This window comes from Scatophagus argus, chromosome 19 (genome assembly GCF_020382885.2).
Source record: "Scatophagus argus isolate fScaArg1 chromosome 19, fScaArg1.pri, whole genome shotgun sequence".
In the NCBI taxonomy this organism is placed as follows: domain Eukaryota; kingdom Metazoa; phylum Chordata; class Actinopteri; family Scatophagidae; genus Scatophagus; species Scatophagus argus.
The window spans coordinates 4168425-4186929 of NC_058511.1; the positions used below are offsets into that span (position 1 = coordinate 4168425).

At 44.4% G+C, this 18505-nt stretch overlaps 1 protein-coding gene and 1 long non-coding RNA gene across 4 annotated transcripts in view; one reads left to right on the plus strand and one right to left on the minus strand.

Moving 5' to 3' along the window:
- The window catches only part of LOC124050115, a 150126-nt gene that overhangs the window by 51740 nt on the left and 79881 nt on the right, over positions 1-18505 (plus strand). Inside the window, exon 5 of one of the 3 annotated variants that reach the window (XR_006841554.1) lies at positions 5273-6127. The exons of 1 other annotated variant lie outside the window; for it this stretch is intronic. This is a non-coding gene — a long non-coding RNA (uncharacterized LOC124050115). Of the gene's footprint in view, positions 1-4394; positions 4622-5272; positions 6128-18505 lie in introns of those variants that run through there. One more of the 3 variants, XR_006841559.1, reaches the window with a different exon arrangement.
- On the minus strand, positions 1468-14688 carry tfap2d (transcription factor AP-2 delta (activating enhancer binding protein 2 delta)). Its single transcript, XM_046372274.1, has 7 exons — positions 14105-14688; positions 11012-11072; positions 5919-6084; positions 4385-4503; positions 4098-4239; positions 3065-3178; positions 1468-1757 (listed from the first exon to the last, which is right to left on the minus strand). Exons 1-7 carry the CDS (start codon positions 14672-14674, stop codon positions 1541-1543), a joined length of 1389 nt encoding a protein of 462 aa, XP_046228230.1. The 5' UTR covers positions 14675-14688; the 3' UTR covers positions 1468-1540.

Genomic DNA, 18505 nt, shown 5'->3' on the forward strand with positions numbered 1-18505 from the left:
TCACTCCGTTTTATCATCACATTTTCTCTCTCTCTCTCTTTTTTTTTTTTTGAAATATAAATAAGCAGAGAAGCCTGACAGAAGTCACACAAACTGAAAGAAAACACACATGCTCGTTCACACAAAGGAGGCTTTTGAACTTTTCTGTAGGTATCGTCTTTTTTCACAACATTAGAAGAGGAACTCTGACTTGTTATAATTTTAACACTGTGAACTCATATGGATAATTCACCCTCGCTGGCTTTGATCCTCTCTTTAGTCTCTGCTTGCTCTTTTGCCTTCTTCTGTATTAGTACATGTTTATACGTATTGTGTGTGTGTGTGTGTGTGTGTGTGTGCACATGGAGCATTGTCAAAACCAGAGAAAATAGTAGAACACGTAGCAACTGTCTTTATTGAACACCGGCATTTTAGAAGGTAGGGATTTAACATATATATCGTTGAAAGCCTACAAGAAAAGTAATTTAAATATTTATATATATCTTTACAAATGTTCATGAGCGAGTCAGAGAGCTTGTGTCGGCTAAACTTGCGATCTGGGGAGTGTACAAAGACAGACATGCACAGGGAAGAGTAACGATGGCAACTGCAAAGTCACCTTTTACAAAATGGCTGAGTTGGACCCTTCTCTCTCTCTCTCTCTCTCTCCATCTTGATCTCTCTCTCTCTCTCTCTCTCTCACACACACACACACACACACACACTCACAGTCACACCACAGTGTGTAAGCCCACCCCAGGCAGTGGTGTCAGTCTCACATGCAGAAACAGTCCCTTTTTCTCTGCCGCCCACGTGGTAAACACGCTGGTTTCCATGGCACTGATTGTACGGCGTGAAAAGTCTGCTTGGTGGGGGTTCAAGTGGCGTTTTGGGGACATTTAATTCAATTTAATCTGCTGAAAATGTTCGGAAAGTGAAGTTGTTTCATTGCAGTCGATTGGGAATTGAAGCATGATGCAAAGCAGATTAAACCTTCAGGTGTCAAGAAAGTGTTTCAGCTTTTGTATTCTCACAGAAAATCTACACCTGAATCAGCTGCATTAGCATCAAACTGCCCCAAACCCTTAATGTATATATGTGTGTGTGTGTGTGTGTGCGCGCGTGTGTGTGTGTGTGCATGTGTAATGTTGTTGGCCTGGAAAATTGTGATATCAGCATGTCCATGTTTACGTCCTGTTTTCATAATTAATAAATAAAAATAAAAGTCTTGGATGAGTCACAGCCGTCTCCATGGCGAGACTCCTCCTTGTCATCTCACACACACACACACACACACACACACACACGCACGCACGCACAGCTTAACAGGATGTGTTGGTTTCACTCACACATCAGTGAGTCTTGTTTGGGGCAGTTCAGGTTAGTGTTACATTTTCAACATAATATAAATAAAGGACAATAAATACAGACTGTCCCAAAGAAGACACAGTGATGTGTGGGAGTTAACAAACCCCTTCTGAGCACACACACACACACACACACACACACACACACTCCTAAATGCAGCGCTCCAAGGCACGGGGACCAGGTGGGTGGGGGGCTACTCAGTCTTTTCTGTTTTCCCGTCTTTGCTCTGGGGCTCGGCTGTTTTCCGGAGCTGCGTCTTTTCTGAGCTGTTGTTGATCTGTTGGTCGGTGGGTCCGCTCGTTTTCCCGCTTGAGTTTTTGTCCAGGTAGTTGAGCATCTCGCTCAGGACCGTCTGGAAGGTGCTGAGAGCCGCGCAGACCGCCGGCGTGCCAAATCCGTGAGTGATCAGACTGCCGGGGAAGGAGACGGGGAAAAACCGTGACAACACTGACAAACCTTGGTTTCATTCAGGTGCAGAGAGAAGACAGAAATCAGTGGTACAGTTAGGGATTGTGAGGCACACTGCACATTTCTTCTTCTCTCCTCTCCTCCGTTTGTACACCCGCAGAGAAACTTCCTTCCCTCTGCATTATGGAGCTTCTAATCCTCCTAAAAGAGTTTCTTTAGTCGAGCTTACACCAGTAAGAGCAGAGTTTTAATCTCCTGTGATGTTCTAAATGCTGTTTCCTCCCTGTTTCTACAACAGTTTATGGGAAAACGTTGAATACTACGATAGTTTTAGCAAAATCCAGGCCTGAATATTGTCAGGTTTGAACATATTACCTGCAGATTACAGCCGAATCAATTAGTCGCTTCACTGATTAGCTGATCAGCATTTTTCAAGCAAAGATACCAAAGATTCCCCTTTTTACCCTCTTAGCTGTGAGGATTTTCTGCTTTTCTTTGTCTAATATGATAGTAAACTGAATATTTTTATGTTTGGGACATTTGAAGGACCTTCACACATTCAGATGAGCATTTTAACCATTTTCTATCACAAAGTTTTAAGGATACTAAACGAAATCAAGCAAACACTCATCAGTACAAATAATGTTTAGTGGCAGCCTTGATACAAATATTCAGTCCTCCAAAATCCCATCAATATCAATCAACTATCACAAGCAACTGTGTTTTTATTTGACTTTCCTGAAACAAAATGTCTCTAGTTTATCCAAAAATAACACGTCAGAGTCGTGGCGATTATTAAAGCCAGTGGAAGAACCACAAGACTGCAGGATAACATAAAGAGGATATGCGAGTGAGTAAAAGATAAACTGATTTCTCAGTGTGACGACGGTTTGTCGACCCTGTGAGATCGTCAGGCAGGTTCCTGCAGGGTTAAACGATGCTGATGATGCAGCTGTTCACTCTGTCACGACTGTCTTTATCTCCTTTCTCTGCCCGGCGTTCCACAGTGCAACTCTCCCTTTGGAAGTTTGCTGAAACTGTGTACATTCTGCTAAGGATGACGCCATAGATGTGACATTTCTGCTAACAAGCCGCTGTTCCCTCCTCCTCTGTCGTTCATGCCAAACAACAAACTGCACAGCTGCATCTTTCTGAAAATGGCAAAGCGGTCAGAGCCAAAAAGGGACAGCAGCCGAGCTCTGCGAGAAAACCGTCTCCACCCAGTTAACGTTTAAAGAGGCTCCAGCTTTGGGACGCTCTTACAGAAACGTCCATTTAAGTCCATGTGTAAAGGCCGAGGTGGTGTTACCTGAAGTGTGTGAGGTGTCTCTGGATGTCCAGGTCCAGGATGGGGGTGGGTCTGGAGGAGCCCAGGGGGGAACGATCTTGGCTCAATAAGTCCTGGAACTCCTTACAGATTTGCCTGACAAACAGAGGGAGGGAGGGAACGAGGGTTTACCATCTGTCTCCAACACACCCGTCGCAGTTTGTGTCTTCTTCTCTCTATCTTTATTTTTTTTTCATTTCTTACACCCATCCTCATAATTCTAGACCAACCCTCACGCTAATTCCACCCAGGATACAACTGAAGGAGGGAGGAGGAAGGCAAAAAAAACAAGCAAAACACTTTGACAACATGATAGCAAAAATTCTGCAAATGTAAAGTCAGAGTTAGTTTGCAGTATTTGTCCGTGGCTGACGTTTATTTATTTTTTTTATTCAGGGTTGCAATCAGTTTAGACAGACCCCACTCTCTTCCAACACATTCAGTACTGAGTGTCCAATAGTCAGAGTAATCATTTAGTCTACAACATGCAGCCCATACTGTTGGACAGACACAAGCCCCTGAGAGCCTGATCATATTGTCCACATCCTAAAATTCAAACACAGCAGGTTCTTGTTGCAAGTGTGTGTGGTTTGGACTCTCCCCCATTGTGTGTGGACTTTACATGTACTGTTCTTCCTGTTAACCGAACCTTCCTGAAGTCTTTTGTAAAGGGTCACCTTTCCTTGACTCTCACATACCTAATTCACCCACTGGCCTTCTTGTTCTTGAACATGTTGGGCCAAGCTCATGTTGGGCTTTCAAATGATCAATTTCCCTCGGCCCTGTTGCAACTCTGAAATCGATCGTAATGTTTACCTAACACCTATAGACCTGCAGACATACTCCAACTTAAATCTGGACCTTTTCATGGCACAGATATTTATATAAAAACCCCACTGACTTCAGGAGAATTTCAGAATAAAACACGTCAAGTCTTGCTGAGAGTTACAAAAAAAACATTTAAGCTCTAAGTGGTTTTTGGTGTGGTCTTGTGTGTGCGTGAGTGTATCCTCACTTTGTGGCCAGAACCATTTTCTTGCGTGCGCTGGTTTCTTTCGGCTCGCTGTGCTGCCTCGCCAAGTGCTCCCCCACTGCCTTGCTGGGAAACTCCGTCTCGCAGGTGTAGCCAAAGTCCCGCGCCAGGTGGAGCGCCTCACCTGGGCACAAAACCGGGACAAAGAAAGATTAACACAAGCACTGTAAGGCTTAAAGATGACAACTGAGCTATGAAATGAATCTATCTGGAGGTACTTAAACTTTGAGGATGTTTTTGGGGAGCAGTGAGGACAAAAGTCTCTTTACCTTCCACCAGGGAGGTGAGCAGTGTGACGTTGGCAGCTTTCCGCCGTCCCGCCGGCAGGTTGAGGCCTAGACGATCTAATTTCTCACGAAGGCACCGGCCTCCGTTCTTAGACTTTGCTCTGCGGACAAGTAAAACCACTTCAACATCATATACTTCGCGTCATCGCACCGTGAGGCATGAAAAGACTGAATATCTGGATCACATCTTCATCAGCGACCATCTGATCATTTTTCACAGAAATTCAATTTGTGTTTAATTAAGTAAGTAGGGATGGAAGAATATAGATTTGCTTTGATTTGACAAAAGCATAAAATCAAAGAGTATGAAATTAAAAGGTGTCAGCTCATTATGTTAAATATGCTTTCTTTCCACGCAGATCTGCTGACGTGTCCCCTTGAGTTTCCTCATTTGTCATTTGTCTCTTTCTACACCCAAAGTGAAAAGTTCTATTTTGGAAAGCAGAGGAACGATCCTCCCTGTCATTTTTTTGTCATCTTTTACAAGAAAATTTAAAAAAACATATCTGATCACTTCCCATCTGATAAAACTTTAAGATCCTTTTGGGATGTTTGAATCTAAATTACTCAAGGTTTTCTGTTTTTCTGTCACAAACATGCAGATGTGCCTCCATGGTTTCGCTCAGTATTTGTGCACTGAAGTGACTGCTTCCTGTGGCACAATAACGGTTCAGGTCCTCATCTGATTATTTCTTTTTGCACATATTCCAACTCGTAGGATGAGGCCCATCTTTTCTATTTACACCACTTGTGTTTTGTTTTTACTTTGCGGATGGCTCGTGTTGTAGGACCAGCCATATTCTCTCTGCTCTCTCTCTCTCTCTCCTGTCTTCCCCCCTTCCCTTTCTCTCCACCTCATCAATAATACAGGGCTGGCAACCCTTGCTTTCCTCTGGTTCCTGTGATCCTAGCATGCTTTGGCCTGGTCTCGCCTCCCTCTGGCTCCCCGGGCATGGCGGCGCGTGCAGCCCCGGCCCCTCGTTTGCCTGCAATGGGCTTTGTGGACGCTGCTGTATATCCTCTGTTTCATCCGAGGGGCTACGCAGACTCAGGCAGCGCTCAGATTTACGCTTTGAAAACACTGTTTTCTCTCTATCACGCTTGCCTCTTTGCCTCCCTATTATTTGATTATAGGATACACTCGGGAGGTGGACAAAATAGCAAACATTTTGAAAATCTACATCTCTGTCTCACTGTGTTACATTTGTCATGACTTTGTGTGCAGTTTGTTGATTTATGAGGATGTGTTTCACTGTAATTGTACACTTTTCTCCCCATCCTTTCATTGTTAATCTGACACACTTTTTTTTCCCGTGACTCCCGTTGATGCGAGGTGGACTTTTTTCAAAAGATGAAATGATTCTACATGGAGCCACGGTGCCAATATGATGACGGTTACTGGGGATAAAAAAATCTCTTGTTTCATTTGTCTTGAAGTTGAGGATGCTCTCTCAGTTCACTGTGAAACTGCAAGGGAGCCAAGTCAGGTTACCATCCAGTGTGTGTTTGTGCTGACCTGCGCAGTATGCCGCCCAGTAGGGAAGCGTTGAGGCACTCTGGTGGGGACAGTCTTCTTTTCACCTCGGCGATAGTGACTTTGTATTTGGAGGTGGAGCTGAGCAGCGACAGTCGGCCCGGTACAGAGCAGAACAAGTCTGTAGGATTCACCACGCAGGTCCCCCCTGCACACAAACACAGCACACTTGTTACAGCGTTGAACGGCGTCCGCTGCTCGCTCGCCACTAGTTGAGACACTGAGTAAGGTTGTGTGTCTGCACGGCACACAGCAGTGTATGTTAGCACAGCTCCATGACTCCAGTGGCCAGAAGCAGGCTGTAAAAAGTCATTTAAGTGGTGGAAAGGTGATCATCTACTTCCTGCAGAAAAGACTGGTGCTGCATAATCCAGCTGTCAAAACTGTTCTTCAGTAAAGACTAACAAACTACCTTCTGTTGTCACACACAGTCCACATTTCTGCCCCTGACGCCTCTAGACCCAACACAAATTACGCTTCCAGCCCATTTTGATTTTCACTGCCTTATAAAACAAAAACAAAAAACATCTCGGCAGTTCTGCAGCTTTTTTCTGATAATCCGTTGAGTTTTTAGATGGGATATTGGTCCTAACAGTAAATATCCACTTCTTGGTCACTGACATGGAGATGTGCTGGGTAACTGGCTCTTACAGCTGCAGTACCAGACGCAGGAGTGAACACATGATGTGGAAATTACTTCTCCATCCAACAATTTCTTTGTCTGATTTGTTTATCTATGCTTGTAGGGTCTAATAATGGCTTCCATACAAATACTGGCCTGACTTTTGGCACATTTTACTGTGTGCTGATCTTAGCAGTGCACAGATTATTTGGCAGAGCTCCTCTGTAGATACAAGCTATGTAAGAATATTTTAAGGAAACTGTGAACTTATTTCATAATCCTGATTTTGAAGTATGTTAAAACATGTGAGGTGTTCTGGATGTTCACTTCCATCATATTTGCATTTACACCACAGTGCTGCACTCCCAGGGCACAAAGCACACAGACCTTTGTGTGCATATAATATACAGCCATAAGCAGCAGTTATCGCCAACCAATATAACTATAGCTGCAGAAAGATATAAATTGTAATAATGGATGTTGCTCAATGCACACTGCATGCAATTCCTCATGTTGCAACAAAGACTGCAAGTTATGAGAGGATTTTGTGTTTTTCTACTGCAAGAGCTGCAAGGAGCTTTGCCTTTACTTTTAGAATGGAAAAATATAATCGTTATAAATGTAATCCTTGGCACTGTTTTTCACTTCAGTTTTCACAGGGAGGCCTTAGCTGTGTGCAAACCCTTCATGAGGTCCCCCTGCTTGTCATACGAGTTATAAACACACCTGTGAGCGGAGCAAACAGGAAGTCTCCAGGTGCAAAGATGTACGTACGTGTCAGCGCAGTGAGAGAGCAGGAATGGAAAATTCCTCGTCTCATACGGGAAAAACGCTCACCACTAAGCCTTTTGTGACATCAAATCATTGACCAAACTTGGTATTTTTATATTAACCACCTTCATTTTTTTGTCGCAATCCAAAACCTGAAAACCACACATCTCCAAAATATCACCTTTCCATGAATTACAAAAAAAAAATCCTGCTTTCTGCTTTTGTTGACACATTTCTAGATAATCCAGTATATTTTGAATGATCTCAAAATGTAGTAGAATTTCATTAACCCATCAAAGAATGAAATTCAAGGTCACCAAAAATTGAAAATTGGGCTACAAAGTCTTGCAGCTTCACCGGCTTTATCATCCTTATAGTCCTCACAGTATAGAAGCAAATTTTATACATATTTCAATATGATTTTAATCAAGAAAAAGACTGGATATTAAATGCACGCTCAGTCCATAGGATTGAGTATCTTCAATCAGTGCTTTCAAGATCAATGTGCTTCACCCATCACTTCATCAGACTCCTTTTTTACTAGTTAAATATTACATTTAGATTTTTTTTTATGTGCATATATTTATATTTCTGTTTCAGCTCAATATTTGCCTGTGTGTAAAGAAAGTCTGCTGTAATCCCACGAGGGGAAAACAAAACCTTCCTTTAATCACCTTCCACCAACCACCAAGTTGGTTTGATTGTGGACTTGAGGCTCCTGGATGTGTGAATAAATGAGTGTGGCTGGTGTTGGTGAAGGCTCTTTCACATTATTAATTGCATCTGAATCAGTGTTGCCGGGTCCTCCAGGAATATATCGACTGCTCTGAGTAGGCCTATTATTATTAAACTTTCACTTGAACTAACGTCCCAAGCAGCTGAAACGCAAGGTTTCTGTCTGATGTACTGTAGGCTATATTCTATTATTCATCTGCCTCGTTATCAAATCTAACAGCAGGGTGTGTCGCTTTGTTATTAAGCCGTGCTGGATATGATGGAATGAAGAAAAGGATGACATTTAGGCCGAGAAAAACAAAACTGCAGACCGCACATGTCACAACTTTTCGGGGCAACGTGGACAATTTGACCACCAGCTAAGCCTTAAATATGACCAACTTTTTTATGTTTGTTGTTTTTGTTGTTGTTTATTTTTTTTTTTGCTCTAAGGATCTGTGATTCACAATCAGCAGAAATCTGCCCGTTTCGTATCGTGTTTCTGGTCGCAGGATTGCAATTTCGACGTGCAGCTTCAAAAACACAACAGCGTGTCTCATCCGGGTTCAGCACCACGGACAGCAGCTCCCACCTTGCATTTCAGCACCTGTACAGCGGCTCGTGCCCACAGCGCAGCTGTGACGTCATAGCGGTGCGGAAACGAAAGCGGGCCAGGCTTTGTGTCAGGCTGTAACTTGTGTTTCACTCAGGCTGTCAAAAATGGACGCTTGCAGGTCGAGGGAAGTAATGGATATTATTGGTTAAGCTCACACTCCTGTATGTGTGTGTGTGTTTGTGCGCGTGTGGAGTCAGGCTCGTCTGTTGTCTGCATGTGACACAAACCGGGCAGACCTGTCTGTCAGACTCACGCGCTCTGACAGGGGCGCGCGCCTCTGAAAGCCGCGGGTTCACATCATATTAATTCCCCTAAAAATGTTTTGATTCAAAGTAGTTTGTATTTTACGTTGCCAAGGGCAATCGAAAAGAGCTATTGCCGGTAGTGCAGTCAGTGGAGCGCGCGGGCCCAGAGGCGATAACGGTATTTAAGTAACGGAGAGTAGCCTCGGGCTGCGGCGCGAGCGGCGGGCGGGATCACACGCGGAATCAAGCGCCTTTTACGAGTTTGCCACGAAAATTAAAGAAAAAGAGACACGGGCCAAATGTCATTCTCCTCATATTTTAACAACAATGTTTATAGCTCAGAAAAAGAAAGAAAGGAAAAAAAAAACTCCAATGTCTTGACAGAAAAGAGAGAGGCACGTGCACGGGCTGTGGTGGCGGGGGCGCGCGCCTGACAGATCAGCTTGATGTGCGGGGCTGCTGTTAGAGCTGAACTGGAAAAGGGATAGCAGGGTGATTAAAAACACAGACGACTCCTCCTAAGTAGGATCCGCGTTTCTTGAGTGGTTTTCTTTTGAAAAAGGTTATGTGAATATTCATGCCGCCAAAGCCGCAGTCAGAAAGAACAACATTAATATGATCTCGGCTGAATCCGGGGCCCCGCTCGACATTAGCATATCAAAGCGTCCGCCCGAGGCGAGAGAAGCTATCGATACGGGAGCGGGAGGTAAAGCAAAGATTATTGGTTGTGATGGTTGCAGCGGCTGAGCTCAGGGCCAAATACGGCGCACCATTAACCGAAAGTGATAGCGAAGGGATTCCCGCGTCAATCCGAGAGAAAAGCCCCAACACCTAGGCAGAGCTGATGAAAAATTAAACCCGAGACCCAGCCTTCCTCTCTGTATGGAAAACTACACATAGTCCCGACTTTAAAAATAAATAAATAAATAGATTCAAAATATTATTAAAAAAAGAAAAAACAAAGAACAGCAGCGGGCTTTGATATGGACCACAAGCAGATCCGCGAGACTCGTGAGGAAATTGGCTGGTCTGAGGTGTGTTGGTGCAGGCCGAGTCCACATCCACGTAAACCCCCGACCCCTGAAGAGTCAGCCTGAGCCGCCTTCACCACCCAGCCTTTAAAATCAAGGGTTAATGATGCTGAGCATACAACTGCACTCCAAAACTATTACATCACAGCCCACAGTAAATACGGAAAATAAAAATAAAAACAACGTGAATTGGCCCAGAGTCAGTCAAATGCGTGGCAGCACTCAGGGCAGCTAAATAAAATTAATATCCCAGGTTGTCCCTAATTTTCTTCAACGTTATTTTCTGTTATTATCAATTAATAGAAATGGATTTAATTTATTAATCTGCAATCGTAATTCACGACCTACACCTTAATTTATACGTTTTTAGTTTGTTAAATTAAGCCTGCTGTGACGTTAAAAATGATTTCCGCAACAGTTTAAAGTGTGGCTACAAACATGAGTTTCTGAGCTCCAATCACTGAGTAGCAGCAAGGCTCTCCGTGGCTTCCTTTTCTTTTGATTTAGAGAAGATAAGATGATTAACAGCAACGGTTTGATGTATACGACGAATTAATGATCCTAAAATAAACAATGAATATTGCATTAAAATCGCTTGTTTATTTCATGAAAACAAAGGAGAGCCAGTCTGCGTAAAGTGCAGCCCACAGGTTTGACATCAAAAGGAAGCGTTAAACTGCTGCGTGACGCGCTATAACGCGTGAGCGCGAGCTGCGGTGAGCCCGTGCGATCACACCTCAACGACCCGTGAGTTTGTTGACATTTTACTCTCATCTTTTTTTTTTACATATTTATATAAAAAAGGAAATCTTTAATGGGGACTGGTTTTAAAAAAGGGACGTGGGTGTGTGGTGACAGGAAATGGGAAGCGCCGTCTGCAGTGTGTTAGCGCTTAAACAGGCGAGAAAATGGGGCCGTTCCCGCTGTAACATGTTGACAGCCGACACACGACATGAGTGTTCCGCCTTGTTTGTCTGACTGCTCGCTGTCGTGTCGTGTCGTGTCGTGTGGTGTCGTGAAAGTCCCGGTAACAACAACCAGGAGAAGAGAGAATAAACGGGGCGGGGGGCCCTTACCTCTCCGGATGACGCCCCCCTGGCCGTTCAGCACGAGTCCACACTGCGCCTCCACGGAGCCCTGCGGAGACACGCAACTCATCATTAGGACGAGCAGGGAGGTGAAATCACTTCGCCCAGATGTTTTGACACAGCTGCCAGACTCGAAGAGCAAACGTAATGATTTTTCTTGGACCACCACACACAGAAAACCAAAACAGTCATCTTACAGAGGGAAATCTCACAGTGAGAGTAGGACCCCGATGTTTATGTCAGAATAAAGAAAACTAACCGCAAAAAGAGAATTCTAACAGCAGCTACAGCGTCACCTTATTAAATGTTTCTGATGCTGAATGATTTTCTCCTCTCAGGTTGTTTAATTTGAATATTTTACAGGAGCCTGAGGGGATTAAACTCATCATTTCGCAACAAAAATGTTATAAAAAGTCTTAAATACATAGAAACATTCTGTTTTTAAAAACATTATCTGTGTATCGTGCGACCCCTCTGAAGGGTCCCGACCCACAGGTTAGGAACCACCGCACACACATCCTTTACAATACAGTCAAGTTTGTCACTTTATAGCTCACACAGTCCAGCTTATAGCTTCCTTAAATAATAATAGTAATAATAATAATAATAAAAACTGGCCCCGTTGCGACCTTCTTTAAACAGTTTTCTGGTGGTGGAAGCCTTTTTTCTTTGTTAGAAAGTGTACGTCACTCGGGGGTCTTTGAGTAAAACTGAGGGCAGATTAAAATAAAGGATGCAGCTCACGGCTCAACAGAAACGAGCTTAATTTGAAAGGCTGCGGGCTATAAGCGCGGAGGACAGCACAACCCATCCAGACTGAGAGATGAGCACAAGTTTGTCCAGAGTCCGCTGCAGCCGCCAACCTGTTGGGGATCATCTGTAGCGTACAGAGGGGAGGGGGGCACACGCAGACAGCGGCACACAGGCCTGCTACCGCCGCCATTTTGGTCCACATCACACTCGCGTGCTATCAACAATGTCATCAAGGAAGGAGAACACGCGCTTTTCTTTTTTTTTCTTTTTTTTTTTTAATTCAGAAAACACTTAATCCCCCCTGCGAGCCTCGAGGCCAGGCCCACGCAGAAACCCCCTCCTGATTAAAATAAACCTGAAAAGGGGAGCTTGTTGTAGCTCTTTCTTTAACCAGCTCCCGCTCTGTTTCTTTTCTTCTACTGCGAAGCTAAAGTGATTATAAAATCAATATACAAAACGCAGAGGTCTTGCATGAATTAGCTTAGTGACGGGAGAAAGGTGTGGCAGCCGCTTTTGTTCGCCATGAAAATCTCTTTAAGGCGCTCAAAGATGCGACCGGGGCTGCACGAGGCCATGGGCACATCTGTTCCGTTCATGCGTCCGCCTCGCGCGAGCCCAGGTTCACGAGCCGTTTCTTTCTTTTCCCCCAATGAAAGGTCAAACCTGAGCTTTTTATATGCGCCAACAGCTTTTGATAAATATAGCATTTGCTCCAACAATAACCAGCTATGAGCCTATGGGTTTAAAAAATAAATAAAATAAAATAAAGGCAACGTGACTCACTCACGCCATTCATTTTAGACTAATGCAATTCAGGAATAACACTCGCATATTATCTCATGATTATTATGTTTCTGTCTAATAATAATTGTAAAAAATTCTTTTCAATTACTGAGCAGAGATAAACATTTAAAAATAATAATACAAAAAATATTTCAGGCACAATTATAATTCCCTAAATTCGTTTAACACAATATTTATGGACAATTCTTTTTGATTTAAAGGTGATACGCGTCATCATCCTCAGCCCATACTGCCACACCCTAAAATAAAACCAAATTAATTCATTAAAGGAAAACTAAATTACGGGTTTTAAACCATAAGCAAATCGGAAATACTCCTCATATTTAATTATCTATCGTCACTAAAAATAATTTAACAGACCTTTGTATCCTAATTCCCCAGTTATGGGACTAATAAAGGATTATCTTATTTTATCTTATCTTATCTTAGATACTATTGTTGTAGGGAGCCTATTTAGCAGCAACATTAGTACATAATGTCAGCGTGTGTGTGTGTGTGTGTGTGGCGAAATGTCTTCCAAAAATGTCGATAAAAGCGACTCTCCATCGAGATGAACTTGAGTGCAGTTGGTAAATCGTTAACGTGACTGAAATTATGTGTCGCCGTCTTTAACTGACTGGAGACGTGTTTAACCAGCTCAGATGTCGCTGCATAAGCAACAAAGTTGATTGACGTTAAGTCCGTAATTGGATAAACTACGGTGCTTTATGGCGCTCGGGCTGCGCATTGTGCCCTGAACCCCGATCCGTTAATCCGCCCTTAACCGGAGAATAGAGCAACCAGCGGCTTTTCTTTGCCTCAACAGACAGCCGGACACACACACACACACACACACACACACACACACAAGAGCCGTGCGAATCCTTTTTCATCTCGACCATTTCTTTACACCGAAAAGAATTATGTAAAATATGGGTCACGTGTGGTTGTGGAAAAATAAAGGGCGGATTTCACAATGGGATTGTATAGACTGCCAGTCAATTAACCTTTAAGAAGCAGGCCTGCCTTTCAGGGCCACAGCGCCGTGTGGACTTGACATTTACTCAGCCTGCTGTGTACAGTCACGTTTGGTTTGGCCAGGAAATTATCTCAAGATGATCTCCAATATTATTTACTCCATGGTGGGACGGAGTGAGTGGCTGGGGGTAACCTACAGGCCAAATGTAACACAGCCCTGTCAGTGTCACAGACAACAGACAGATGAAGCAGACAGGCAGACATACAGACATCTGGCGCTGTCTTTCTGTTCAATATTTTGGAATTGCTGCGTTGCTGGTACAATAGATGGGGAGGGAGGGGAGTGGGGAGCGGAGTAGGCCAGTGGGGCAGGGATGCTGGGCACTGTGGCGGCAGTAGCACGGCTCTGTTATCCTATCTTTAACGAGCTGTGCTAATAAACCAGAGTTGAGAAGCCGAGGTAAAGGTAAAAAGTGGGGGGAGGCAGTGAGGTGCTGGATCTTGTAGGCCTTGAGGTGAGGTGAGATTGTGAATTAGCTGGGAAAGAGTGATGGAGGCCTCCGCTACCTGTAGGTCGTCTGACGCGGACGTAGGGAGACCCAGGCCGGCGCCGGGCAGCAGCCTCTGGTCCGGGTGGTGCATACCGACGCCGTAGGCCTGCGAGCCGTGTGACGTCATCAGCGACAGATCATGGCGCCGGTAAGCGTCGAGGCAGCCGAGCTCGCGCCGCTGCTGCTCGTCCAGGCACGAGGACTTCAGGGCCGAGCGCGCGTTGTGCAGGTTGATGAAGTCTGCGGGCTCACCGTGGTGGATCTGCTGGTAGTACTGGCCCGAGTGCAGCGAGTTCAGCCCGTAGGCCTCCGGGGCCACGGCCGGGTGGGAGTGCTGGAACTCGTAGTGGAAGGACTGGTGGTGGAGGGGCGTGTACTGGTGGTTGGCCGAGAAATAGGGCGAGGCGAACTCCGTCCCCGCCGGCGCCGGGTAGGTGAGCGGGGAGGAGGAGGAGTAGGCGACCGAGGAGTTGGCCACAGACTCCAGGCAGCCGAGCTGCATGAGCCGGTAGCTGTTTGATCCGTCGTGACGTATCTGCAAGATAATAAAGAGACGGGGAAATATATGAGCCGTGTCATTTAGCATCAGCCGGTGTCTCCTCTCTCTGCCTCCCAAACACACTCAAAAACACAGCTCACACACTCAAAGCCTTTTTTCCCCCCTCCACTTTAAACCACCTGAAGGAGATGTCATTTCCACACGCCCGGGAGGGGAACGAACGCACGGCAACAGGAGCCATCGGTATTTTTTCCCTCCCTTTGGCGTGCCTGTCACTCTCCTCGCAGCGTTTTAAGAGGCGTGCTGTTATATATTATTATTATTACCGAGCTGCTGGCAAATTTACTGTCCCAGCTCTCTCGCTCGTTGTGGATGGGAGGTAAGCAGAGTGAGGCACAGCGGAGTGTTCCGCCCTAACATGTTCTAATCACACTGTTACCGGCTCACACACGAGCCTCGTTTGCTTCCACACACGAATAAAAAGCCCCGTTTTTACCGGCAGCCGCGCTGAGACGCACGACTCGTAGCTCCCCTCCGTACATCTTATTTATTTTTTTTAATCCATGCGACCCACAGCAGACTACAATAATCCAGCTAGAGACTTGTTGAGATGCTGCCTCGAAATGCCTCCGTAACTCAGCTTAAAGCAAGCATTTGTTCTTCCGCACCTTGTGTATAATTTCACCAGTTTAAAAAACAGGGTGTTAAGTAAACAAAGTAGCCTACCTCTGCGTCGTGGACAAGTCCGGGGAAGGTCGCTGACATTGTGCTTTCTCCAAAGTAACCCGTTTTTGTTTTTTTTCTTTTGTTTTGTTTTGTTTCTCCTCTCTGTGCGTGTGTGTGTTTTTTCTCCGATCTCTGGCCCGGTCGAATAACAATAATAAAAATTGCGTTAAAATCCTCAAAAAGCGAAAGAAAAGGAAAAGTCCCCGCTCGCGCGCTCTCGTTAACGGCAGAAAGCTGGCGGAACGCGAGCGTCTCCCCTCTGCACGGACGGGGCTGGCTCACGGATTTTGTACTTGCAGGGTATTTCTCGGCTGATGTCGTAGGTCCCTTGGTAATATAGAAGTTTTGAAAATTAAGCATCAGCACTGAGGAATGGGAGGACAATAGACGGAGCGGAGCATCCCAGGAGACAAGGAATAAATATTGTATCTTCGCCTTAATAAGGAACCAAGCGCTTCTTTCAACATTTTCTGCGCTTTTTGTGGACATTTTCCTTTTTGACCCGTTTGTGTTTTCACAAGGTCTTCTGCTCTGTTTCTTCGTGTTATTATTATCATTATTTTTTTTTATTCACATCGGCTAAGTCGTTATGCAAAAATAATGTACGGATTTTCAACGGAAATGTAAGTTTGCTTTGAAATATTATGAAGGTAATTTCGACAATTTTCCACGGAATAAAACTGGACTTTCGTTGGTTTCTATGGCGAGCTTGTGATGAATTTACGCCGTTTCGATGAGGAATTTCTTTTGGAAACGGGGGCTGTTTTCGATGCTGTCTGCATGCCTCACATGTATTGAGATGAATTTTCATTAATATTATTTTCAGGCGCTTTTCACGCCGCGTTGTGTGCGGATTTCAAAATGCAACAATCACGTCCGTGCACACATATTTCATGAGAGATTCACTCGGTGTAATCACAGCGGAATCTCTTAATTAAAACACAATAGCTTAATTAAAAACGAATCAGTTATATTTATATTTTTCTGGATTTAAATTGCTTGCTTTTTCATGTGCAGATGTGCTAAATTAAATCGACGACAGCTGATTTATGTGCTGATTTATTTCCTCTTTTAGTTATTTTTACTCATCAATGGAAAAGAGCTTTTGATGCACATTATTTATATATTTATTTATTTTGTGATGGGGAGGGGGTCTTACTCTAAGTGTTGCCTTTGGGAAGAGCCGACAGCAGCACGAGACCTTTTTCCTTTTCAAATCGGTTTTGTGTGTGTGTGTGTGTGTGTGTGTGACCAGCATTGGTATCGAAGAACAGCTGATGTGTTGCTTCCTTTATTATTATTGTGTTCTGTTATTATAGTTTATATTTAGTATTATTACCAGTAGTAGTGACTGTAGTGATAGCAGCAGTAGAATTATTGTATTTGGACTCAGATCTGGGACTATTTTTTCGGTCAGTCGGTCATCCTCCTGACCTCCCTCCCCTCTTTCTCTGTCTCTCTCTCTCTCTCTCTCTCTCTCTTTCTCTCTCCCTCTCCCCTTTCTCCTCGTGCTGTAACTCACCTGAGCACGCGCCCTCGGGGTGGTCCTGCCCAGCTGAACGGAGATGTTGTGGTGTTGTAGAGGAAGATGATAGAGCAGGGTTTTTTTGTTTGCTTCTTTTCATTTGAAAGGTGATAGGCTTAAAGAAAAGAAAAGATAATATCATCAGGTAAATTACCGTGTTGACCTTTTCCACGATAATAACAACAAGGCAGCGTTAAAACATGAGCAGGTGTACAGAGCCACACGCTGAGTGCCTCGCCTGTGTTGTGTTAGAATGAATGCACAGCGCAGCCTATTGCTGCCTTGCCCTTAGGCCACCCGGGAAGCAACAGGAATACAAAACGTAAAAGCAGAAGCCCAAAGCTTATGTGGTCACAGCCCGAAGAGGAGTGAAGGGAAAGAAAAGAGAGAAGGAGGAGGAGGAGGAGAGGAACACAAACCAGAGAGAGAGAGACCAACAGCTCTGTGACCCATAAGCCCTAATCAGTCTTGTTTCAGATGTTTTTTTCACTGCTCAGCTGCAACTGTAACCAAAGCGACTCGCTGATGTTATTAAAGTGCAGACTGTGGCCGCTGACGCCGGGACGCCGGATTGACTCTGCACTTTAATTAAGCAACTATTTCCCCTCCCATCTGTTCCCGCATGCGTCTCGCTCTGTCCTTATCAGCCATAATAACAATAACAATAATGACAATGACTGTGGCTTTTAATAACCCTTAATTTTTTAATGTATATTAGAATTAGACGTTTTTTCCCCTCCTTTGATCGTATTCTTTATTGATTTTTCTTCCTATGGTGTCATTTCTCCACCTGGAAATACATTTCATACTTCATCACTGATTACACAGCTGAAAGAAAACGCCCCCAAACAAGATTAAATATTCTACTAAATCTTCTCTTTCTTCCCGATCAACACTCTTTAGCCTATAGTCTCTCAGTTACATCTGAAACAAACAAACAGAAAAGAAGAGCTCATAACAAACACAAGCGGCCCTGCCGGAGACACAGGAGGTGCAGCCTCCTTTAAAAAGTTCTCAAGGCCTTTTATATTTTAATTAACCGTCACCGATTGTTTTGCCTCGGGGCTCGACGTGAAACCTCTGCACTACGAGACCAGCGAAGGCCGGTTGTCGCACGCCAGGTATTAAGAAACGAAAGGGAGAGAGAGGGTGGAGAGAGGGTGGAGGATGGGGTGAGTGTGGCGGGTGGGGGTGAATGGGAAGGCCACAGAGCAAAGAGGCAGACAGACCTTTGGTGTCAATTAAGGTGCACAAGTGATTCTAAATGTGATGTTAGGGTTTCATTAGGATTTAGGCTTTTATCATATTTTTCCTAGTTTTTTGTACAAATATACTAAGAAAAACTGAGCAAGATTATGTTTTCAGGACAGAAAACCCGGAGCTAAATGACACCAGGAGGGATTCACGGGTGTGGGTTTGGAAATCATGCTGACACGAAGGCCTTCAGTGGAAGAGCAGCAGCTTAACCTGTTTCCTCTCATATCATCATCAACTCAGATCAAAAGACTTGGATTTACCTGAGCATATAGTTGTGCAGGTTTGAAGCGGGAACTGGACTCAAGAAAGCATTTGTTGTGAAACCTGTCAGTAATTTGTCGCATTTTTTTAAGAGTTTCCTGCAACCAGCAGCGATGCATCTGAAGGTTCTCCCTCATGAGTCAGATTAT

What these genes read in the sequence shown, in the direction of transcription:
- tfap2d (XM_046372274.1), bottom strand. Translation starts at nt 14,674, where the DNA reads ATGCTAAATGACACGGCTCATATATTTCCCCGTCTCTTTATTATCTTG. An exon ending in GGGGGGCGTCATCCGGAGAG is followed by an intron (nt 6,085 to 11,011) that starts GTAAGGGCCCCC and finishes GTTTGTGTGCAG; the next exon opens with GGGGGACCTGCGTGGTGAAT. An exon ending in CTGGGCGGCATACTGCGCAG is followed by an intron (nt 4,504 to 5,918) that starts GTCAGCACAAAC and finishes ACTTGTCCGCAG; the next exon opens with AGCAAAGTCTAAGAACGGAG.